General features: G+C 48.9%; 6 protein-coding genes across 6 annotated transcripts; 3 read left to right on the top strand and 3 right to left on the bottom strand.

Moving 5' to 3' along the window:
* Positions 1 to 7,251: 7,251 nt before the first annotated feature.
* FPRO_08024 (uncharacterized protein) lies at positions 7,252 to 7,986 on the bottom strand (the record flags this gene model as incomplete). Its single annotated transcript, XM_031233856.1, has 2 exons — positions 7,252 to 7,796; positions 7,845 to 7,986. The coding sequence occupies 2 exons, from the start codon at positions 7,984 to 7,986 to the stop codon at positions 7,252 to 7,254; spliced, it is 687 nt and encodes a 228-aa protein (XP_031083651.1).
* Positions 7,987 to 8,502: 516 nt separating this feature from the next.
* FPRO_08025 (uncharacterized protein) lies at positions 8,503 to 9,945 on the top strand (the record flags this gene model as incomplete). Its single annotated transcript, XM_031233855.1, has 1 exon — positions 8,503 to 9,945. The coding sequence occupies one exon, from the start codon at positions 8,503 to 8,505 to the stop codon at positions 9,943 to 9,945; it is 1,443 nt and encodes a 480-aa protein (XP_031083650.1).
* Positions 9,946 to 10,140: 195 nt separating this feature from the next.
* On the bottom strand, positions 10,141 to 11,024 carry FPRO_08026 (putative Autophagy protein 5; the record flags this gene model as incomplete). The annotated part of the gene is made up of 2 exons (XM_031233854.1): positions 10,141 to 10,599; positions 10,716 to 11,024. 2 exons carry the CDS (start codon positions 11,022 to 11,024, stop codon positions 10,141 to 10,143), a joined length of 768 nt encoding a protein of 255 aa, XP_031083649.1.
* Positions 11,025 to 12,451: 1,427 nt separating this feature from the next.
* On the top strand, positions 12,452 to 13,038 carry FPRO_08027 (uncharacterized protein; the record flags this gene model as incomplete). The annotated part of the gene is made up of 2 exons (XM_031233853.1): positions 12,452 to 12,724; positions 12,802 to 13,038. The coding sequence occupies 2 exons, from the start codon at positions 12,452 to 12,454 to the stop codon at positions 13,036 to 13,038; spliced, it is 510 nt and encodes a 169-aa protein (XP_031083648.1).
* Positions 13,039 to 15,065: 2,027 nt separating this feature from the next.
* On the top strand, positions 15,066 to 16,181 carry FPRO_08028 (uncharacterized protein; the record flags this gene model as incomplete). Its single annotated transcript, XM_031233852.1, has 2 exons — positions 15,066 to 15,946; positions 16,022 to 16,181. 2 exons carry the CDS (start codon positions 15,066 to 15,068, stop codon positions 16,179 to 16,181), a joined length of 1,041 nt encoding a protein of 346 aa, XP_031083647.1.
* Positions 16,182 to 16,671: 490 nt separating this feature from the next.
* Positions 16,672 to 17,640, bottom strand: FPRO_08029 (uncharacterized protein; the record flags this gene model as incomplete). The annotated part of the gene is made up of 3 exons (XM_031233851.1): positions 16,672 to 17,004; positions 17,054 to 17,191; positions 17,260 to 17,640. The coding sequence occupies 3 exons, from the start codon at positions 17,638 to 17,640 to the stop codon at positions 16,672 to 16,674; spliced, it is 852 nt and encodes a 283-aa protein (XP_031083646.1).
* Positions 17,641 to 19,410: the final 1,770 nt, after the last annotated feature.

Genomic DNA, 19,410 nt, shown 5'->3' with positions numbered 1-19,410 from the left:
GAAATAATGTAGTATAACCCGAATGTCCACAGCTTGTCTCATATGACGCCGTATATTTGGCGAGATTTGATGGAACTCCAAGGGACAGGCGCAGGCACGGCCCCAGGCGCTACAATTTGGATTGACCAGGGTCTTCTATTCTACTACTTCTTCTACGAGTCCTTCCAATATTGGACATGTTTTATTGGATACAGAATCCGCTCAACCCAGCCAGCCCGGGCCATCCAGCGGCTCCTGCGTCTCTTATTAATGAGATTCGCTGAGAGCTAACGTTTATTAGGGAATCAGAATACACCCAGGGCCAGGCGATGACACTGGATGGATCCCTTGAGCCTCGATGCAATCAGACAGATGCGAATTGGCCACTCTAGTGACAATCCAGAAGCTCATTCACCCAAGCCCACGCTTTGACCCGTCACACAGCGAGCGAGCAAACGTTTATGTTGATCCGACTAAATTTTTCAATTACCGGCCTGCCACTTTATTCCTGTTCTTGCTTCGCTTCCAAAGCCAAGCCACGAATGGAAGTCGAAGCACAATCCTCAGCTTCTATGCTCTCGTGCTGACCGACAAAGTGAGATAATGATGGGCTTGGGGTGACCTAAGTCGCCAGCTAATGCGCAACTAACAAGATTGACGCTCCTCTCGACGCATGAATACTTGGTCACGATGAAGCAATGGTCGTCACCGCTTCTTGCTTGTGCCCTTCACCTACCAGTATGTATGGTTGGATGGACGGCTCGATACGGTGAATCTCTTCCTCGGCCAGTGGACCCATCTATCGTCACAGGTAGATTTATACGCATGGAGCACGATGCACCCAAAATTGACTTTCTCCGTAGGACCATACCTACATGCATATACGTGATCATGCGTTATCTTGCCCTAATGTCCTTTCGATTTCAATCGTCCCCAAGTAGGGCATCCATGTGGCTGGACAACCAGAGACTCAGGGCATGTTCACATCGTTAATATCACTTACCTACTAATTCAAGGACCATCTGTCCCCTAGCCACAAAAAAGCTTCTGGAACATCGGACTGTCTGATTTCCATCTACCAAGGCCCCATTAGCAACCGGGGACGAATGCACATAGTTAACTAATGGACCCTTCGCCGGCTGCCCGATACTACTGGAAAAGGCAATCAGTCTGTAGTGTGTAAGGGCAGTATCCATAGTTTCCTGCATATGAGGTGCATGAGGCTAGGTACAACTATTGCTAAGTTTTTGGGTGTTTCTTTTGGGACATCCCTGACTGTACGCGGGTTAATCAAGGGAGGATAGGTATTGTCGATGAACAGATACAGTACTGGTATGTAGACTACATGTTACCTCCGGCTCAAAGGCGCGCTGGATCTGACTCGCGAACGATTCAAGACCGCTTGCTCCGTAATAGCCTCGACCTGGCTGTCAAATCGGCCGAGGGGATCGCACGTATGTACATCTGGAGAGAATCATCCCACAGCCAAGTACTGATGTATCACTACCTGTACCTTGCATGGCATTGCGCCTGGGATTAACCCCCCTGGATAGCAAAGCCCTCACTGTAACGTCGCCTACTGGCATTCATGGTACTTTCGTCAGTAAGCCTATCGGACAAGGCTCGTTGTACATAGCATCTGCGCTAGGTGGACATTCATACCCAACATTTGCCTCTCGTCAAACAAGACACAAATTCGATATCGCACCAAAAAGGACATATGCTCAGGAACACTCCCTTCTCCATGCTTCCAAAACCCAATCATGGTCAGCATGGAGAAGGGTGTGTGCTTAGTTGAACTCGATGGAATACCTAGTTTTCTTGAATGCCACTACTCCGTATTATGTGTTACGATCCCTCTATTGAAATGTCATACCGGCTTTTCTACCTGTCTTCGGTATGTCATCCGCTTGGAATCGCCAATTGGTCCAGCGCTGCTTCTCAAGTATTATATTAAGTTCATGTCACGGTCAAACCATTAGTCTAGAGATTTGATATTCTTTACTGTGCTGCCTTTGTAGCATCGATCTCAATGTCAATTGCTCAAGGCTCGGGCGACGTCAGAGGCGTGTCAATAATCAGTGTGATAGCCCACAGAGGAGCGGAGTACATACCTAAACTCATGTCACGATTAATTATTACTGGTTACCAAGGTTGCTGGCAATTTGCCATCAACCCAGTCGTTGGCGAGCTCAGGTGTCAAACCCTGGTTGAAAACGGTGGGAGATGACCTCTCTTCAGAGCTTTCCAGATCGTCGGGACGACGCTAATGGATCAATAACTTCCTTGGGGTTCGTCTGGGAACGTTGGCGTCGCTGAATGAGACGTCATGTGTATGCGAATGCAGTGAAGCGATGCAGGGGGGTCGCTCCAGACATGGGTAACCGTACATATGAGTGAGTCCCTACACTGCTGAGCGGGCATGATTGTGAACTTATTAGTCAGTATGTCTAAACCAGTAACGTCTCTACTGTAGGGCACTCACTCTACCTTGCTGTAAGGTTTAAGAGGCGGTGCGGTACGGTACGGTACCATAGGCGTACGTAGGTACAATTACGTATGTAGACGTACGTGGGTGTAGTCTAGAATGAGACAAGCCACCACACACCGACAAACCACGACGGGCACCGACAACATGGAACTGGGTCAAGCTGGCCTCTCAGAGCCGTCACCGACTACGCAGCAACAGGGGGTAGAAAACGACTGGAGGAAAAAGCAAAAAGACCACGGCAACGAGTCAGTCGCGGCTCGTCGGCGTCTCCAAGTGACCCGGAGGTTATTAAACACAACACAGTTCACAACTTGAAAGTTTAAGAGGCTCGGAGCCGCCTGCGGGCCGGTGCGGACGCGGAATCGGCTTCTTCACTTTCCGTCCGTACGCTACATAGTAGTAGACTGGCCTGCCTTCTTCACTTAAAGCCATCACGTCGTATCGTAGTTACTCGCGATGCAGTAATAGAGCAGCGCTAGAACAAAACAAGTGCAAGACGGTGACCTCCAGTCGCATTGGATCTAAAAGTATCCCCAAAGGCGCAAATCTTTCTTCCGACGACGAGCCACGCGCCACATTTACTTCTCTATCTCCCTCTCTCTCTTACGCCAGTCAGGATATGCTAGTCTAGCCGTTTCGTGAAGCTCGTTCATTTCTATGACAGAGTAACGTAGAGATACAGATTACAGATGATCCTCCGACAACTTAATGACACCTCGCTTATTCCTATGTGTTATTCTTGGTTGCCCTGAAACCTTCTTGGAGCTTTGTTGCCCTTGCTTGAAACTCAGCAAAGCAGGGGGCGCGGCCAATTCTTGGATCGAATCGAGACCCATACAAGCTGCTGAAGGCTGAGACATTGCAGGTGCCGTGTCCATGTCGTCGGTGACAGTAGACCTACGTCGTCGCTTCAGCATGTCATTGTCTTCCTTGCTCGGCCGCCAGGCCCAAGATGGCTCCGCGCCGTGGTGGGATTTACCAGTGTGCACAACTTCACCACTCAACACTCATCAATCACCAGTTGTTCCTCTTGGCTGGTAAACAAACCTGAATCGTTATTGGGGGTAACGTTGGGGGGCTTGTGTGTGGTCTCTTGGTGTTGGTGGGCCCCACAGTTTCCAATTCTACATTGTTACCCTACATTTCATGGCTACGACATAGGTTCGCAAACCCATACCTATTCCAGTGATAGTAGCTATCAGGCGCATTGCACCGCCTTTTCTTCGTTGTTCTAGAAGACGCACTTTTATTGTGACCTATCGACTCTGTTCAGCCACCCCGACTGCCCGAATACATTCCCGGTATGTATTGACGCCTTCAGTTATCAGCCGGGCAGTAAGACTAACTCCGTATAACCTAGCTTGTACATAGAATTGTCACAGTATCGACGTTGATCCAGCTTCCATTATGATAACCCCTCAGATGCATCTATCTAAGTAGGTATGGTAATAGCAACCCCAGTTCTCATGTAGCATTGATCTGGCTTACTCCAAGCGCTGAAACATGAATGGCTGAAATACACTTGCCTACCTAGGTCCCAGTATCTGAGCTACGGAATGTGTCTACAAGTTCACTACCCTACGCGATATGCAGGTCATCCATTACAAGTATATCAATATAATACTAGGGCTGAGTTGCTTTATATACAACCCAACGAGGTTATGTTATCGTGCGCCAATATGTAACCGGAGCTCCAAATCATGGTTGAAATGGAGCTCATAATCCGAAAGCGTAAACGGAGTTTCCTGTGCCGCTGGTAGATTTCCTTGCTAGGGACTCTCACCTGGAATCTAGTATCAATACTTGGATAAAGGCAAACCCATGTCTCAGAGTCAAATAAGACGAGCCATGCCGCTATAATAGACAGGTGCTATCAGCCCAGGTACCCGACGCCATGCTTATGGAGGGGGACAGATACTGGGACGCGGATCTCAATCGCCATATGCACTCTGCACTCTGCACTCTGGCTAAGGGATGATATTTCATACTATGTATGCTCCACGGCTGACTGGCAAGCATATGTATCATCATCCGCACCATGTTACTGCAAGTCACGAGAGACAATTTACACACCGATGCGGGGAAAGTATATCGTTGGCACCAGTCACAAAAGTTGCAGAGCGGGGTTCTGAAAAATGCCGTGAAGGCCTATTCCTGTACGAGTTCCAAGTAGGTACTCCGTATATCGCGTTGTTATGATCAGCAACCACATGACCCTGAGATAATGCCCAACACGTGCAAACTGATGCCGGTAGAGGGCGCAATAGCGCGGGATGAGAGATTGATATCAGGCCATCTAAAAGGGTCCGAGCGGTGGACCAAGGTCAAGATCGTTTTATCAACCAAAACATATCAACACATGAGGGTAGACGCTGGCTGCTGAATCCTGATGTCTATACTTCAAGCGCAGATTTTGCAATGATGTGCTTCAGCGTGTGCCTCTCTGTGTGTTCGTGCTCAACAACGAAACAGATAGCAAGAGTAAGAGTAAGTAAGATGAGATGCCATATCAGTCCACACGGACCACGCCACGACGTAGCCAGGCCAAGGTTGCAGGGCCAGATTGATCGTATGCTACCTTGCTTCGGCCGCCTTTTGTTTCCTGCCATTTAACTCGTCACAGCTATACGAAGTCCTGGCTATGATACCTGTACCACCCATTTCAGTGTCCGGAGCATGAGCGAATAGCTACAGCAGTGTTCATGGCATGGCTTGCAATACACATATACATACCATAGTACACACACACATACATACATGGTCAAGGATCTCGGGTGAGGTCGCGTGGCGCGCCAGCAGCCCACAACGCGGCTGTTTTCACCGTTTCTGGCTATGTCGCTGAACCTAGTGCCATGAACCGAGATTGAAGAGATCCTAATGATATGATGGCGATAGCACTCTGTCGCAAGCCATTCGTGTGATCCGAAGCCATATTGAAAGCGACCTTCTGCTGATGGCCTCTAGATGATTCGTGTTTATCTTGTTGATGGGATTGAGGCTTGCTAGCTGATACACGCAGTGCACGCACCAGTTCCAGATCCAGATCCAGATCCAGTTCCAGAGTCCTTAGCATCCAATACACAGGAAAAGAAAAACTTTATGTCGATCATGAGCTGGAGGGGTTGGAAAGTGTACAAGTATGTAATAGCTTTTGAGGACCTTGGCCCCAGAAGTTTTGCCGGGCACGAGCGCAAAATGAGCCGGTCTTTTGTTCACAACAATGTATATCATCATATCGAGATTGAGAAACATCATGGCCTCGCGAAACCTTCTCCGAGATAACCTGGGCAACTAGACTCGACCTCGACAGCCCTATGATATCGCTCTTTTGAGGTCAATGCTACATCATCATCGTCAAGCGTTGAAGTCGCCGACAAAAGGTCCGTGCTAGGTACTCTGAAAGCTGAGGCTTACTTCGTTCCATGGACCGTTCTTGGCTGAGGCGGAAGTAGATTGCCTCTTTTTGTTTCACGTTCAGGGTCAAGATGACCTGTCTCTTCGGTCTATAAGTTCAAGAGTTAATTTGGCTGTACTATGTACAACGACTGCGGCCCGTGAGTACAAGAACAACGTCACAAAGATGCCGTTGGCAGTCGGTCCTTTTGCTCCATTGATTTCAATTGGCGTTTGCAGCCGGAGGTTAGGAAACAATCGGTGACGACGAACTGCTGGTACATGTGTCGAATTTCACGACAAGGATACTTTGTTCCAGTAATGCGAACGGATCGACGAGACGCCTTGATAAGATTTACTGACTTCCATTTTCTGAAACGGAAATTTCGTTGCGTGATGACTGCCAAGCTGTTCCACTGGGCTTCAGGCTGAACTGTAGGTCTGGGGATGGGCCGATGGATTCAGCATCTGGTAGATCTGGTATGAAAAAGGCAGCTTCATAAATAGGCAGCAATCAAAGAAACTGGAAGCTACAATCGCGTTATCCAAGAATCTGGTTCATGCCAGCAAGCCTAGTCAGGCTGGAACACGATGATGATTCTTTCATCTCGTAACTGACGGAGCTAGACTGTTGTTCCTGGAAAGCCCGAACCTGCAAGGCAAAGGTCGAAATGACGAATCTGCTCCTGATATCCATTTCTCTTCGGGGTTTCGCCTGTCCTGGTCTGGGTGGCATAGTTGCGTGACAGTTGTGATCAAAGATTTCCTAATGTCACCCATGCGTCGTCTCGTACTTCAAGGCCATTTTGCCTCTTCAAACAAGGCCCCTTTGCACAAGTCGGTTCCTCGGCGCGAAGATGCGACTCGGGTGTATGATGATCCTGTTCGTGAAAGCTCATCGCCTTCCCAATGTGAGCTGTTGACGTTATCTTTTGTGTAACCAAACCGATGCTACCTGCCCATGTCGCCATAGTTACGCAGCTATAGGTAGGTGAGAAGGGAAGTTGATAGGCCAGCCCCATGTTTCGTGTCTTTGGCTGACAATTGACGCGAGGTATATGCCAGCTGCCGGTATAAGCAAGTATGAATACGCTATGTTTATTCCACCACTGAGGTTAAGTGATTGCAGAGTGCACATCTTTCCGGTTCGTGGGTCAGAGTTTTGGTATGATCCAAGCTTCAAGCTCAGACTTGCAAAACCATCCATCCATATATGCCCGTTGTCTGGCGCAACAGGTGATACTATCTGAAAATGCGTTCCCAGGCGCGTTTTGTCGTCCAGGCAAACTCCCCCCTTGGGAGAGCTTGGACAAACATAGTATGCAAATAATGGCCCACACAGCCCCCTCAAGCTGTACAGTCGTTCAATGTTGGAGAATAACCCCGTGTCATTCAACGTCACTTTCGGCGATCTTTCTCCGCTTAGGACGTCCCCGCAAGGAGATGTCGTGATGCCCAACGAGCCGGGTCTCATCTTGGACTGGCTCGTATACGTCGACAGGACCGTCATCTGCACCCTCAGTGAAGACTAGGTCGCCTCGTCGACCAAGGACCTCCTTGCCAGCTTCCTCTAGGAGGATACCAAATGCCAAGAGAGCTGTCTCATCCATGCTCCGTTCAGTAATGTTTCGGCTCTCCGGAGGTTGGCGCTCGCGGTTTCTGACGCTGTAGAAGGCACTGGTGTAAGCGTGAATGGCTTTGAGGAGGTCACTATCTGGCAGGACACCCTGTCCTCCACAGGGGAGGTCATTTTCATGAGCGTAGTAGATGTCGTGCTCCAAGTAACGCACGGGTGCATCTTTCCGCCTGAATAGGATTTCGTCAGGAGCTAAAGGGATATCCTTTGTGGAGTATCGGATTGCCTTGGGGTGACGAGGTGTATACTGTAACTCTTCCGGTTCCGTTACGGGACCTTGGTCATGTGAGACTTTGCCTGGGTTATGTGAGCTTCAAATCGGACGATCATAGGAGAGCATAATACCCGCTACAGCATCATAGACAGTTGCATGTCTGCGTTTTGATCCCTTGCTGGGATCCTGCTTGGTAGCCACAGGATCTCGGTTGGAGGAGACGCCACTTTGATGTAAAGGTGCTGTACGTGAGTCGTTCTTTGAGATGTCCATGACGTGCAATGAAAAGCTAGGTTGGAGTTTGGAGGTTGATGTTTGATCTGTTGCTCTCTACTGTTTCAGGGTGAAAAAAATATCGAGATTCTCAGACACTCGAGATATGCGCACAGAAGCATTGTTTGTTGCGCAATGTCAAGGATGTTGAGTGAGGTGAAATAGAAAATCAGAGCGGAATGGATAAAACGAATTCGAAAGGTCAGGTACCTAGACAGTTTGGTGCTTGTTGTCAATGTTAAGTTGAGGCTAATGAAGATGGAAAGTTTGGGTGGTCAATTGTGGGGTAGAAATAGGGTAGGTGCCTTAAGTAAGGTAGGTAGTAGCGAGTGGTCCCTTGAAGTTCAACAAGCACGCCTTGCAGCTGACATCACCACCGGCTCGAGGCTAACCACATTCCACATTCCACAAGCTGCAAGATTGAGATTACTGCCGTTGTTCACTGCCTTACATTGCTTTGGCTTATAATTAAATTTGAAAATTGTCTTCAAAGTGTCATTGCCCTGGCACAGATGAATGCAGTCCAACCTTCTCGCTCGTGAAACGGGCGATCTCCGCCATCAAGACTTTACTCGGTCCATCACTTCTGAACTCCTACGTTCTTTTGCGCCAGCTCCTCAGCACCGCTTCAATGGCGAGAGAACGCCCAAGCATAGCGCTACGGATGTAGGCGAGCGTGTGCACAATTTAAGAGCACATGGAGCAGGCGTTAACACACTCGCCCTTGAGAAGTTCGATGGACGTATCCTCCTCTCTGGGGGGGCTGAAGGAGGCATCAAGGTCTGGAATTTGGAAGACGCTGAAAACCCCAACAAGTTGCACACTTTCCGCCCCGTGAGCAGCATAGCCAGGTCCACGAGAGAGGAGTCTTCTCTTGGGCATAGTCACGGTGTCACTCATGTTGCCTTTTATCCTTTCGATCCGGATGCTTTTCTTTCAAGTTCTTACGACAAGAAGCTGAAGCTATGGGCGACTCAGCGTTGCACTCTATCGGCCACCTTTGACCTGAACGCAACTATCTACTCACACTCTACCAGCCCTGTAGCAGATCATCTTATTGTGGCGTGTGCCACGCAAAACCCAGCAGTTCGGCTGGTGGATTTGAAATCAGGGTCCGCTGTACAAGCTCTTGTAGCACATGGCGGCCCTGTTTTGTCAACTGCATGGAGTCCGCGCCACGAGCATGTTCTTGTCAGTGGCCACGCAGATGGGAAAGTCAGAATATGGGATATTCGTCGTTCTGGTGGTGTTGTGGCGCTGCTCGACCAGGAAGATTCACTGGGCGTCGTTCACAAAATGAAACATCTCAGTGCCACAGGGATGGATTCCAGTCAGATCCCACACTTCCGTACCTCGGCACAGGCGCACGATGATGCAGTAAATGGCTTGCAGTGGACCGACGATGGGAAATACATCATCTCAGCTGGTCTCGACCGTCGCATTCGTGTTTGGGACGCTGCCACGGGGGCTAATACTCTCGCCAGTTTTGGCTCTCTTATTCAGAATCAACACGCGAAGACAGCAAGTATTTTGGTTTCTCCGGCGCATCTCACAAGTGGCAATAGTCTTCTATTCTGGCCAAATGATCAGGAAATTCTTATTCTCGATCTTCATGATGGCCATGTTGTGACACGGCTCCGGAGCCCGGGCGTGACAAACCCTATGAGGCCACGAGGGGGCGAGATGGGAAGAAACAGAATCACGAGTATAGTTTGGCGCGCATCAGGGGGGACGGGACGCCCAGTTGGTCCTATTATGGGCGGCGGCAACTCGGTTGGGGCCGTATATAGCTCCCACATGGATGGGAAAATTCGAGCTTGGGCACCCCAAATACCTGGACCTGAGGATGTCGCCGCGGAAGAAGAGATGCATGAGGAAGAGGAGGCTAAACAGAAGAAGAGAAAGGCTGTCGAGGATGCATATAGAAGTCTTATGGGCAAGAAGATCACCTTTACGTAGTGTAGTTATCATGTCCGAGCCTGCGCTTCTGTGTGTTAGTAGATTTTCAAGTGTCCATAATATGGTATCAAAGACGCAGTCTAACATGTCGCAAATACGGTTCTGGAAGCTAGTGATATACGCTGCAGAGCCAATGATAAGGACAGTCCCCAACGCCACTCATATGCCCTATTCGCTAAAGGAGCCCAGTATCCATCACAGCACAATAACAACCAGGCATATCCATCCGTCGGGGTATGATGCTTCCCGCATCAGCTCCTCTAAGGGTGCATCAAATGGTACCCCAGCTCCGTGCATCACCACCTTGGCGAGAATAGGATCTCGGCTGCTTGGGAATAGCCCTGGTAACATCTCTTTGAGAGCCTGGCCCAGGACTCTAGGGCGGCGGTCTGAACCTGTCGCTGGGACAAGAGACTGGATGACTTTGAAGGTGGCCTGCTCGGAAGACGCTTTTGACGATGAGTCCGAGGCGGTGGTAGGGATGTAGACACGAATGGGGACATGTTTGAGTGCTGTTGGTGCGTTGAGTAGATGGCTATTGATACGGTTGAAGGACGTTTGGTCATTGTCTATGACGGCATTCCAAAGTTGGGTGGTGTTATCTTTTGACATTTTCATGATTTGGTTTGCATTGCCATTGCGGATGAAGTCAGCCTAAGCGAGTCAGCTCTGCGTTATTGTGAGATGAGCAATTCCAGATCTCCGATGCGAATATACACACCAAGAACATGTATTTAGCTGCAGGCTCTTGTGTAGCATATGAAACTCACCTCCTTCACGCAGTTGAGAAAAGTATCCGCAATATCCCAGCCCACTCCATCATTCACGGTCAACCTCCACGGCAGGCGGGGTTGATACAGGTCTACCAGCAATCCCACAGCCAGGTTCCTCAACTGTACATCTTCAAAGTGGAAACTGGAGCAGGGCGAGTTGAAGAAAATCGACAGTCTTGGGATGAGAAGAGCCAGGTAGCTGAAGCGCGGAATACTAGTGATGAAAGGCGTTGTCGGTGAGGCTGGATGGGTTATGTGCAGCGGAATCCGGGCGTTCCATAAAGCTTGTGGGATGGAAGAGGACATTATGACGAGAGCATGGTGAGGGGAGTGAGATGCTCGGTGAAAGTGTCGGTTTGGTGAGTCAAATCATAGTACCTGGCGGCGAGTCTGCGAGACTCGGTGCCTGCCTACCTGCTGTAGGGTAGGACTCGCTCATGTGATTATTAAGCTGGCGACCTACTAGTTAGTATGACACCTTTCAGCCACGTTGAATTGTGAATAACCTGCGAATGGGGGGGGGGGATCATGGCAAACGATCAATGGTGGCATTATTTTCAAATAAAAACGGTTTGCAAGTTTAGTGGTTTGTATACCCTCAGGTCTAAAGCCTTCGTGATTGCTCTGGCTAAAATAGTTGTGAGGAATGCAGGCAAGCATATGACTGACGGTTAAATCTGGAACCAAAGTGAAACCTACTCTACAGTTTCGGTTCATGAGATATCCATCTGTCTCATTAAAGTGTGGGAGAGAACAAGCACAGCCAATGTGTCCTCTCTCAGTGTCGCCTCATTATACAAGTTGGTTGTAAGCACACTGATTTCATTACATGGAGCAATGCCCAATCATGCTAGAAAACTACAAGCCTCATATCTGTCGTCACCTCATCACGAACGACGAAGCATTCGAAACGTCCAAGTACAGAAAACAGGCTTATGGTTTCGTTCAAACAGCGTCACATCGTATACAGCTTGTTTAGCTATGATAAGTCAAGGCGCTACCGATCAGCAACAGACTTTTGAAAGTTATGATCGTTTCGTCAGCCCAGAGGTTGCATGAGGTTAGGCAACGTCAAGGTTCTACTAAATCACCAAATTCTGGTTTATTCGTGAGGTCGTCACGAAATAAGAACCTTGGACGATGCAAGCGGCTCAAGGGTAGCCCTCTTGGCATGATGTGTGGCACGATTGGTGGCATCTCGGCACCTGAAGCTATGATTTCTTCCAAGACTCAGAAGCTCAGTAATTGCCCAGTCGGGTAAAAAAAAAGAAGAAGAAAAAAAGGCCTTGGCCTGCGACATCATTTTTGTTTCAGAACAGAGAAGTGGTCCTTGTCGGGCTGCGATAAAAGGTGAGGACTGTCGAATGGCAGATGTTCACACTCACCACACCTTAGCTGAAGCCTGGTCCGCATGACCTCATCTGGCAACTCGTTGTGCTGGTGACCTGTTATGAGCCACGGTAGACGTGTCAAAGAGCTTCAGGGCCAAGAAAACGGTCTCAAACAGGCTTCATTGGATTTTCTTTTCTGTTGAGGGAGGGGCGTCATCGTCATGTGGTAGAGAGACCCGTGAGTTGTATTGCTAAATTGCCAGATATGTAGTATTTAGATAAATAAGGAGCCTCGTCCCAAGGCTGCTGCTTGTAAGGAAATTACAGATAGAACAGCATAAACCTCAACTTCGAACAGAGTATTACAACCCTTCTACATCAAACCTCTCCTGCAAAGTAGCCATGGCTCTCGATCGTGTCGTCAGCTTGATTCTGCGTGCTGCAGAGCTGGTATTTGCAGCCATCGTCGCAGGCGTCAATGGCGAATACCTGCACAATGCCCGCGGCGCAAGCTCATGGCAGCTCGGCCGGTTCATCTATACTGAAGTCGTTGCCGCGCTGGGAATATTGTTCTCCTTGCTGCTCCTCATTCCATTCTCGAGCACTTTTGTTCACTGGCCTCTGGACATCTTCATGTCCATCAACTGGTGGATCGTCTTTGGTCTGCTCGTCGATGTAAGTCACAGCCTTGTTTGATACCCTACTCTACTCTACTCACGGTAGTTGTACATACACTAACGGCACTCAAAAAGCTCATTGGAAACTCTTGCGGCCGTGTATTTGACTGGGACAATGTGCATCCAGTTCACGGAGATCAGTGTGGGAAGACCAAGGCCGTGATCGCCTTTAGCTTCCTGTCGGCACTTCTCTGGCTTGTTTCGGCTCTCGTGGGCTTCTTCTGGGTGCGCCGACGTGAGCGTACCGTTGCCCGTGCTGAGGCGGCTCACCATAACCGCCGCCGGGGCCCCTGGTTCCGCAGCCGTGTCTAAGAGCAGATGCAGTTAGGTGTGAAGCACACCAGCTGTGCTGAAGAACCTTTGGGAGGCGGGAGGGTAGGGTTACTGGCTGCTGCTAGTGAGGCAGAGCAAAATATCAGTTGGCGATTTGGTTGGCCTTGGCGACATGATTGGATTGCGTGTAACATTCCGAAATGCCGTGTCGGGTGGGAACTAATACGTGAGATGGGTGGATGATTTCCTTGTTTTTCTTTTTGTTGTTGTTTGCATTGGAACTTGGCGTTGGACAAGGCAAAGCAAGCAATGTGAAGTTGAGCAGATCTGGATACCCTTTGATACGATTGACGGCCACAACAAGTCCTTACTGTGCTCACTTACTTACGTACTAACTGAAATTAATTAATGTATACTTTGCTACTATTTTTGTCTCGTCTATGTACTACCTAGTCGACCAACGTGGGCACATTTAATGTTGTAGTGGATGAGACTGTAATAGTTGGATGCTCTTGATGTATTTCGACGTCATTTGTACGATTGCAAAGAATATTTCAAATATGGATCAATGGAGAACAGTGTCATGATCTGCAACTAAAAATGGACGATGGAATCTGATTTGAAGTCCCTGATGTCTGTTATCCATATTGTACGCGCAGCACAGTATACAGCACCTACCATTCAGTCCATACATGAGATGGGTGAGATTTGGCCACAACCTCTTCTTACCCGTTTGATCATCCTCTGGCCGACCTGATTATCATGCAGGAGACGTGCCTAACCGCGTCAACTGTTACTGTCCGTCTTGTTTCCATGATCATCGAGATCTACGACCAGAAAGAACCCTAGTCCCGTCCTAGGCACAGGGGCAGGGTACGAGGTTGACTGCAAGCCTGCACTGCCAGAACACACGTCTATCGGAAAACTGGCGAACAGGAACAAAAGCCACCATGGCAAGCAAGCGTCCCGCATGACAGAGCTTCCTTCGTCTGCACGACTCAGCGCTGGATATTCCCGTCGTTGTGGGACCTCGTGATCCTGGTTTTAGCTGTGTCACAGAGGTTCTAGAGCGGCCTTGGCCAGAAAGAGAGCTCTTGGCCCAGCGGATTCAAGGCCTGGAGAGGCATCAATGCTGTCATAAGTCGATTTCTTTGTCTCGTTGGACCCGGAAAACGGCCTTTCTCTTGGCGTCATTTTGCTCAAGGTAAGGTAGGTTGCCTTGGTGGCTAGTGGGACCAGCTGCCAACTTTGAACCTGTGAGCGCGGGGTAGCTTGGTTTGAGAGCTGGGGGTGGCCTGTCTGGACAAAAAACATCAGAACTCGCTTCCACCCTGAATCGCGCTAAAAGTGTCGCTAGATCTCGCCGTTTTCTGTCACCTTCTGGGGCAGGGTAGCTGGCGCCACGCATCACAGCCATGATACACGCCACACGCCACAGGCTCTAGCTTTGCATCATCTTCTTGTAGATCTCACTTTCAAGCCACGGAGCCCCTTCGTCATTCCCTTTTCACATCCCGTCTCCTGCTCCACAACATGAGCTTGGCGCATTGGAAGAGCAAGAAATCCGATGTTCGATGCTTGTTACGTTTGTTGCTTTCCTAGCTTTCTTCCTCTGGTGCTTCTGCCCTACGAATCGTCAACGTCATATCTCGCGTGGCATGACGCTAGATTGTCCCTGCAAACAAGCCTTCACCAATCGTCGCCAAGCTCAGGGCTAGACTTCTCTAAAGATCGGAGTAAATGCTATGACGCAGAATGAGGTCGGTGGAGGGGTGAAACGAGAGAGGAGAGAGGAACGAGGAGACAGGCCGAGCGAGATCTGAGGATCGAAAGAGTTTGGGCCTGCCAGGTTTGCTGAGGATGGCATCGAGATTGAGGCTCCTGGGATGACAATCTTCAACTATATAAGATTCACCGTATCTCTCCTCAAAACTACCTTTTCTACTCATCATCAAACAACAGCATTCAAAGATACCCAAAGCATCTTCACTTTGACTCAACTCCCACACACCATCTTCAAGATACCCAATCACTTCAGAACAACTACTTAAAAAACCACTTTCATCATGTCTGGTCTCATCAACAAGGTCAAGGACGCTATCCACTCCGACAAGGACAAGTCCCACGAGCATCCTACTGGAGACCATCGTGCGAACCATGGCACTACAACCACTGGTGGCCTAGGATCTTCCACCCATAACACTGGCACAGCTGGTGGCTTGACTGGAGGCTCTACCTACTCTGAGAACATGCCTGGTCACACTACCGGACGCACTGAGAACCTACCTGGCCATACCACTGCTGGCGGCCTTGGCTCTCATTCTTCAGGGCTTCCCGAAGGAACCACGGGACCACACGGAAGCCGCCTTGCCAATGCGGCTGACCCAAAGGTGGATAGTGATCTTGACGGTTCACGACGTGTTGGTGGTTCCAACACTTATGGACAGACTGCTACTGGAACTTCGGGTCTTTCAAGCCACGGCGCAGGTGCTCATGGTGGCATTGGCGGTACATCTGCTGGTTACAGCACTGGTCCTGGAAACACTGCTGGTCCCCATTCCAGTGATATGGCCAACAAACTTGATCCAAAGGTGGATAGTGATCTTGACGGATCCCGACGACTTGGCGGTTCTAACACCCACGGCCACCAGGGCGGTCTCGGCGGCAGCACTGGCACTTATGGCCAGACAACTACTGGCACTTCAGGCTTCTCCAGCCATGGTGCCGGTGCTCACGGCCCCACTGGCACTCACACCGGCACCCACACCGGCTTGGGCGGAACTGGCTCCACCGGTACATACGGTTCTACCGCTGGCACCGGCCCTGGTCCTGCTCCAAAAACCGCGGGACCACATTCTAGCGACATGGCCAACAAATTGGACCCACGTGTGGATAGTGATCTTGACGGTAGCAAAACAGTTGGCCAGGAGAAGACTTTCCAGCAGTCGTAAGTCTTTCCAGCGACCTGTCCCGGTACCCCGTGCAACGACTCCTTTTTTTTGACACCAATTTTCTCCAACAGCAACAACAACTTCGCCGGCCGGGATCCCACCGATGCTACTCAGGTTCCTCCTTCTGTCCTGCAGAAGCATGTTCCCACTGAGATTGCTCATAATGATCCTCACAGCGACCACAGCCGACGACACAGCAGTACTCACCAGGAGACTCACCGGGGTCTGTAAATAGGAACTGAGGGCTTAATGATTATTTATGGATATGTAAAGCAGCATTTCTTTAATGAATATTAATGGATCATCTTGCATGAAAAAACCCTTATATCTTGAAGTGTCTCGAGTGATGTTTACGAATTAAGAAGCGTTTATAATTAAGTACGGCGATTTATTGATATTAAAAACGGTCAAGAAGTTGAGCATTTCATAACATGGGAATGGCGGAAGAGAGTAGCTTAGTACTTTTGAAATTAATGCATATTAACTCAGCAGTTTCACTAGATCTTCTAACATAGAATTCTTGCTTTCTTTAATGGTGTATATATTCACTATAAAAGAACCCTAGAACCGCTTACTAAGTCGCCTATTACGCTGATCCTGAAATTGGTCAAAAGTATGCCCGATGTCGGATTTAATGCCACGTTCTTCATGGAAGCCGAGTATCGTGATCGCCTCGCCCCTAATAGTACCCTCACAGTTGAGCCAGGTAAGGGGCTTCTCGTCACCTGGGGGTAGTATGGAAGATGGTAAAGAAGATGCCATAAACTTCAAGATCATCGTCCTGTGGTTCCCACGAAGGGAAGATATCAGGCCAGACCACAGCTAGGATAGGTGTATCAAGAAGTGCGAGTGCACGACTATCAACCATCTCTTGCTCTTTGGCGGCACCAGCTAGCAAGGCAACAGTTCGATGCTCGGCACCCATGAAGTAGGTTGAGGCCTTGTTGGGACGATCGGGTCGCTCGTCAGGGTCGATCCCACCCACGTTCTTGTATGTCAGGTCCCGATAACCGAAACGCGTATCCACGAGGTAATCTGCGTATGGGTTCTTGAACTGATTGAGATTGGCAAGAAATATCGGGCCAAGTGCGATCGAATGTTACTTCCTGGAAGGACCATGCCTTAAGGAGCCCCATGCTTTTCTTCTTAAGCTGGCTACTCACAGCAAAGGTGATGTTGTGCGTGGTAGAAGGGTACAGTTTGATGTTGTGCTTGAACTCCAAGTTATCGATGACAAAGAGCTTTGACCAGTCAACATCGATCCGAAGACGGCGCACTTTCTCGGCTATCAAGTGGACGTGGTTGGCACATTCTTCAGCTTTTCACCAAGAGTATCGAAATCCTTGACATGGTTCGCGAACTCTGAGATGTCCATAGCATTCAACATGCAGAAGTGTGCGAGAGAGTTGATGTCATCCGCATCGATGCTGTTGACGGTGATCGCAGTAACAATGTAGTCAAGAGGGACGATCAGATCCATGAAAGGCACAGATCGACCACCATGGCGGATGGTGAACTTGAAATGCGTGTGTGGCTGACGATAATTTCCGACTGTGATATCAAGATGCACAACTAGGCCGGCACAAGGTCCGACGCCAAGGCGTGCGACGGTACCAGCATGGAAGCCAGGGAGGAGCTGGCCATGAACACTGAGGAGAAGATGGAACCAGCCAGTGGCTTGAGCCCTCATGCTGAACGTGGTTTCGTTGTTTTTTTGTTCTCGGTCAACCGGCCGATATCAACTCCATGCAGGGCAGGGCTGAGAGGCTTTTCGAAGGATGGGTGTTCCATTAGCACAGCACATACAGACATACGTCGCTTGCAGCCAGTCTGTGGAACTCGAATTTTTTAATGTGCGTCTTGGACAATCTGCACAATCAGATCTTCGATCTTTTTGGCGCTCAACACACAGTTTTTTGTAAGTTGTATATATTGAAGCTTGGACGGCGGCAATGATCCATAAGATCGTCTCTCATAATTGCCTGGAGACACGCGGCTTTCATCTCCGGATCCTCGGGACAAGGGGGAAGCGGAGGGGGATAGTGATACATCGGCAATATCGCGATAGAATCACGAGTGGTTGATATCAGATGCGGAAGTAGAGTAAAATAGAGTGGTTATAGAGTGATTATAGAGTGATTATAGAGTGATTATAGAGTGAAGCAGAGTAAAGCAGAGTGAAGTAGAGTGATTATAGAGTGATTATAGAGTGATTATAGAGTGATTATAGAGTGAAGCAGAGTAAAGCAGAGTGAAGTAGAGTGAAGTAGAGTAAAGTAGAGTGAAGTAGAGTGAAGTAGAGTAAAGTAAAGTAAAGTAGAGTGATATGCAGTAAAGATTTATATTATAAAATTATATATAAACGCAAGCGATGTTGATATGTGGGTGAGGAGAAGAGGAGAGGAGAAGAAGCAAGAGGAATGCGGTTTTAAATAACGCGGAGCTCAGGCAATGATGAATAAAAATTGGAGAGTAGGTAAACAATAACAAGAGGGAGCATGAATCACTGTGAAGGTGAGAGAATGCTGAAGGCTTCGGTGGGTGACACTGTCGGGCAGCTGGTGGCTGTTAGCAGGTGTATAAAAAAATCCGGCCGTCAACCCCTGAGGACTCCTCCAGGGGAGGGTGCAACTGACGACCGGCGAGGAACTCTCATACATCACATCCGAATGCATGCCCTGGTTATCGTAATATGGCATCTTAAGGCGTTTTGGGGCGCTGCGTTGCTTTGGTGAAGCTATTCGAACATTGTGTCTTTGCTTCATCCAGTCTCGGCATCTGACGTACTGCATGTACATGATGAAAATGATGGGGGATGGCGGTGCATGCTTGGTTTGGATACAGCTGCTGCTCAATTTATTACTCCAGAAAAAATGAATTGAAAATGAGAGAAAGCAGTACCGCTGTAAATTATATATAGGGTTTTGGCTCGAATTTGACAAAAGAGAAATATGTGACCTTGTAGTACCTAGGTAGGATTAGATGTGGGAGGAAAGATTACCCGGGTGGTAAACTGCGGGAGCACAAGTTTATCATAAGACTCATCATAAGTTTATTATAGGTTTATGATAAATTTATGTTAAGTTTATCCTAAGGCTCATCCTAAGACTCACCCTAGCGAAAGCATTTGCCCTGACCGACATTGGGATTGTGGTGCTCAACAACGATGTGACGAGGGCTCGTACAGTGTCTCCAATCCCAGAGATGGGAGTTCTCGCTGTGACCGGTCAACAGATTTCGGAAATTGGCGGGGGAATGGTCGGCAGACAACCAAAACTTGCTCTTTGTAGGTTTGCTCGGAGCGGTCTTGAATCGGCGATGCGAAGATGTTCGCTCCAGAGTTCGGGAACGCAAACAAGTCCATACCCGTCATATTGGATGAGCCGCTCTCCTGAGAAATTGCCATAATCTGGGTATAGTCTGGGCTATCGAAAATAGACCGAAGGTCATCAATTGAGTT

Source organism: Fusarium proliferatum, assembly GCF_900067095.1.
Source record: "Fusarium proliferatum ET1 genome assembly, contig: FPRO_scaffold007, whole genome shotgun sequence".
Classification (NCBI taxonomy): domain Eukaryota; kingdom Fungi; phylum Ascomycota; class Sordariomycetes; order Hypocreales; family Nectriaceae; genus Fusarium; species Fusarium proliferatum.
The sequence above is the reverse complement of the archived record's forward strand: the minus strand, read 5'-3'. Positions and strand labels throughout refer to the sequence as shown.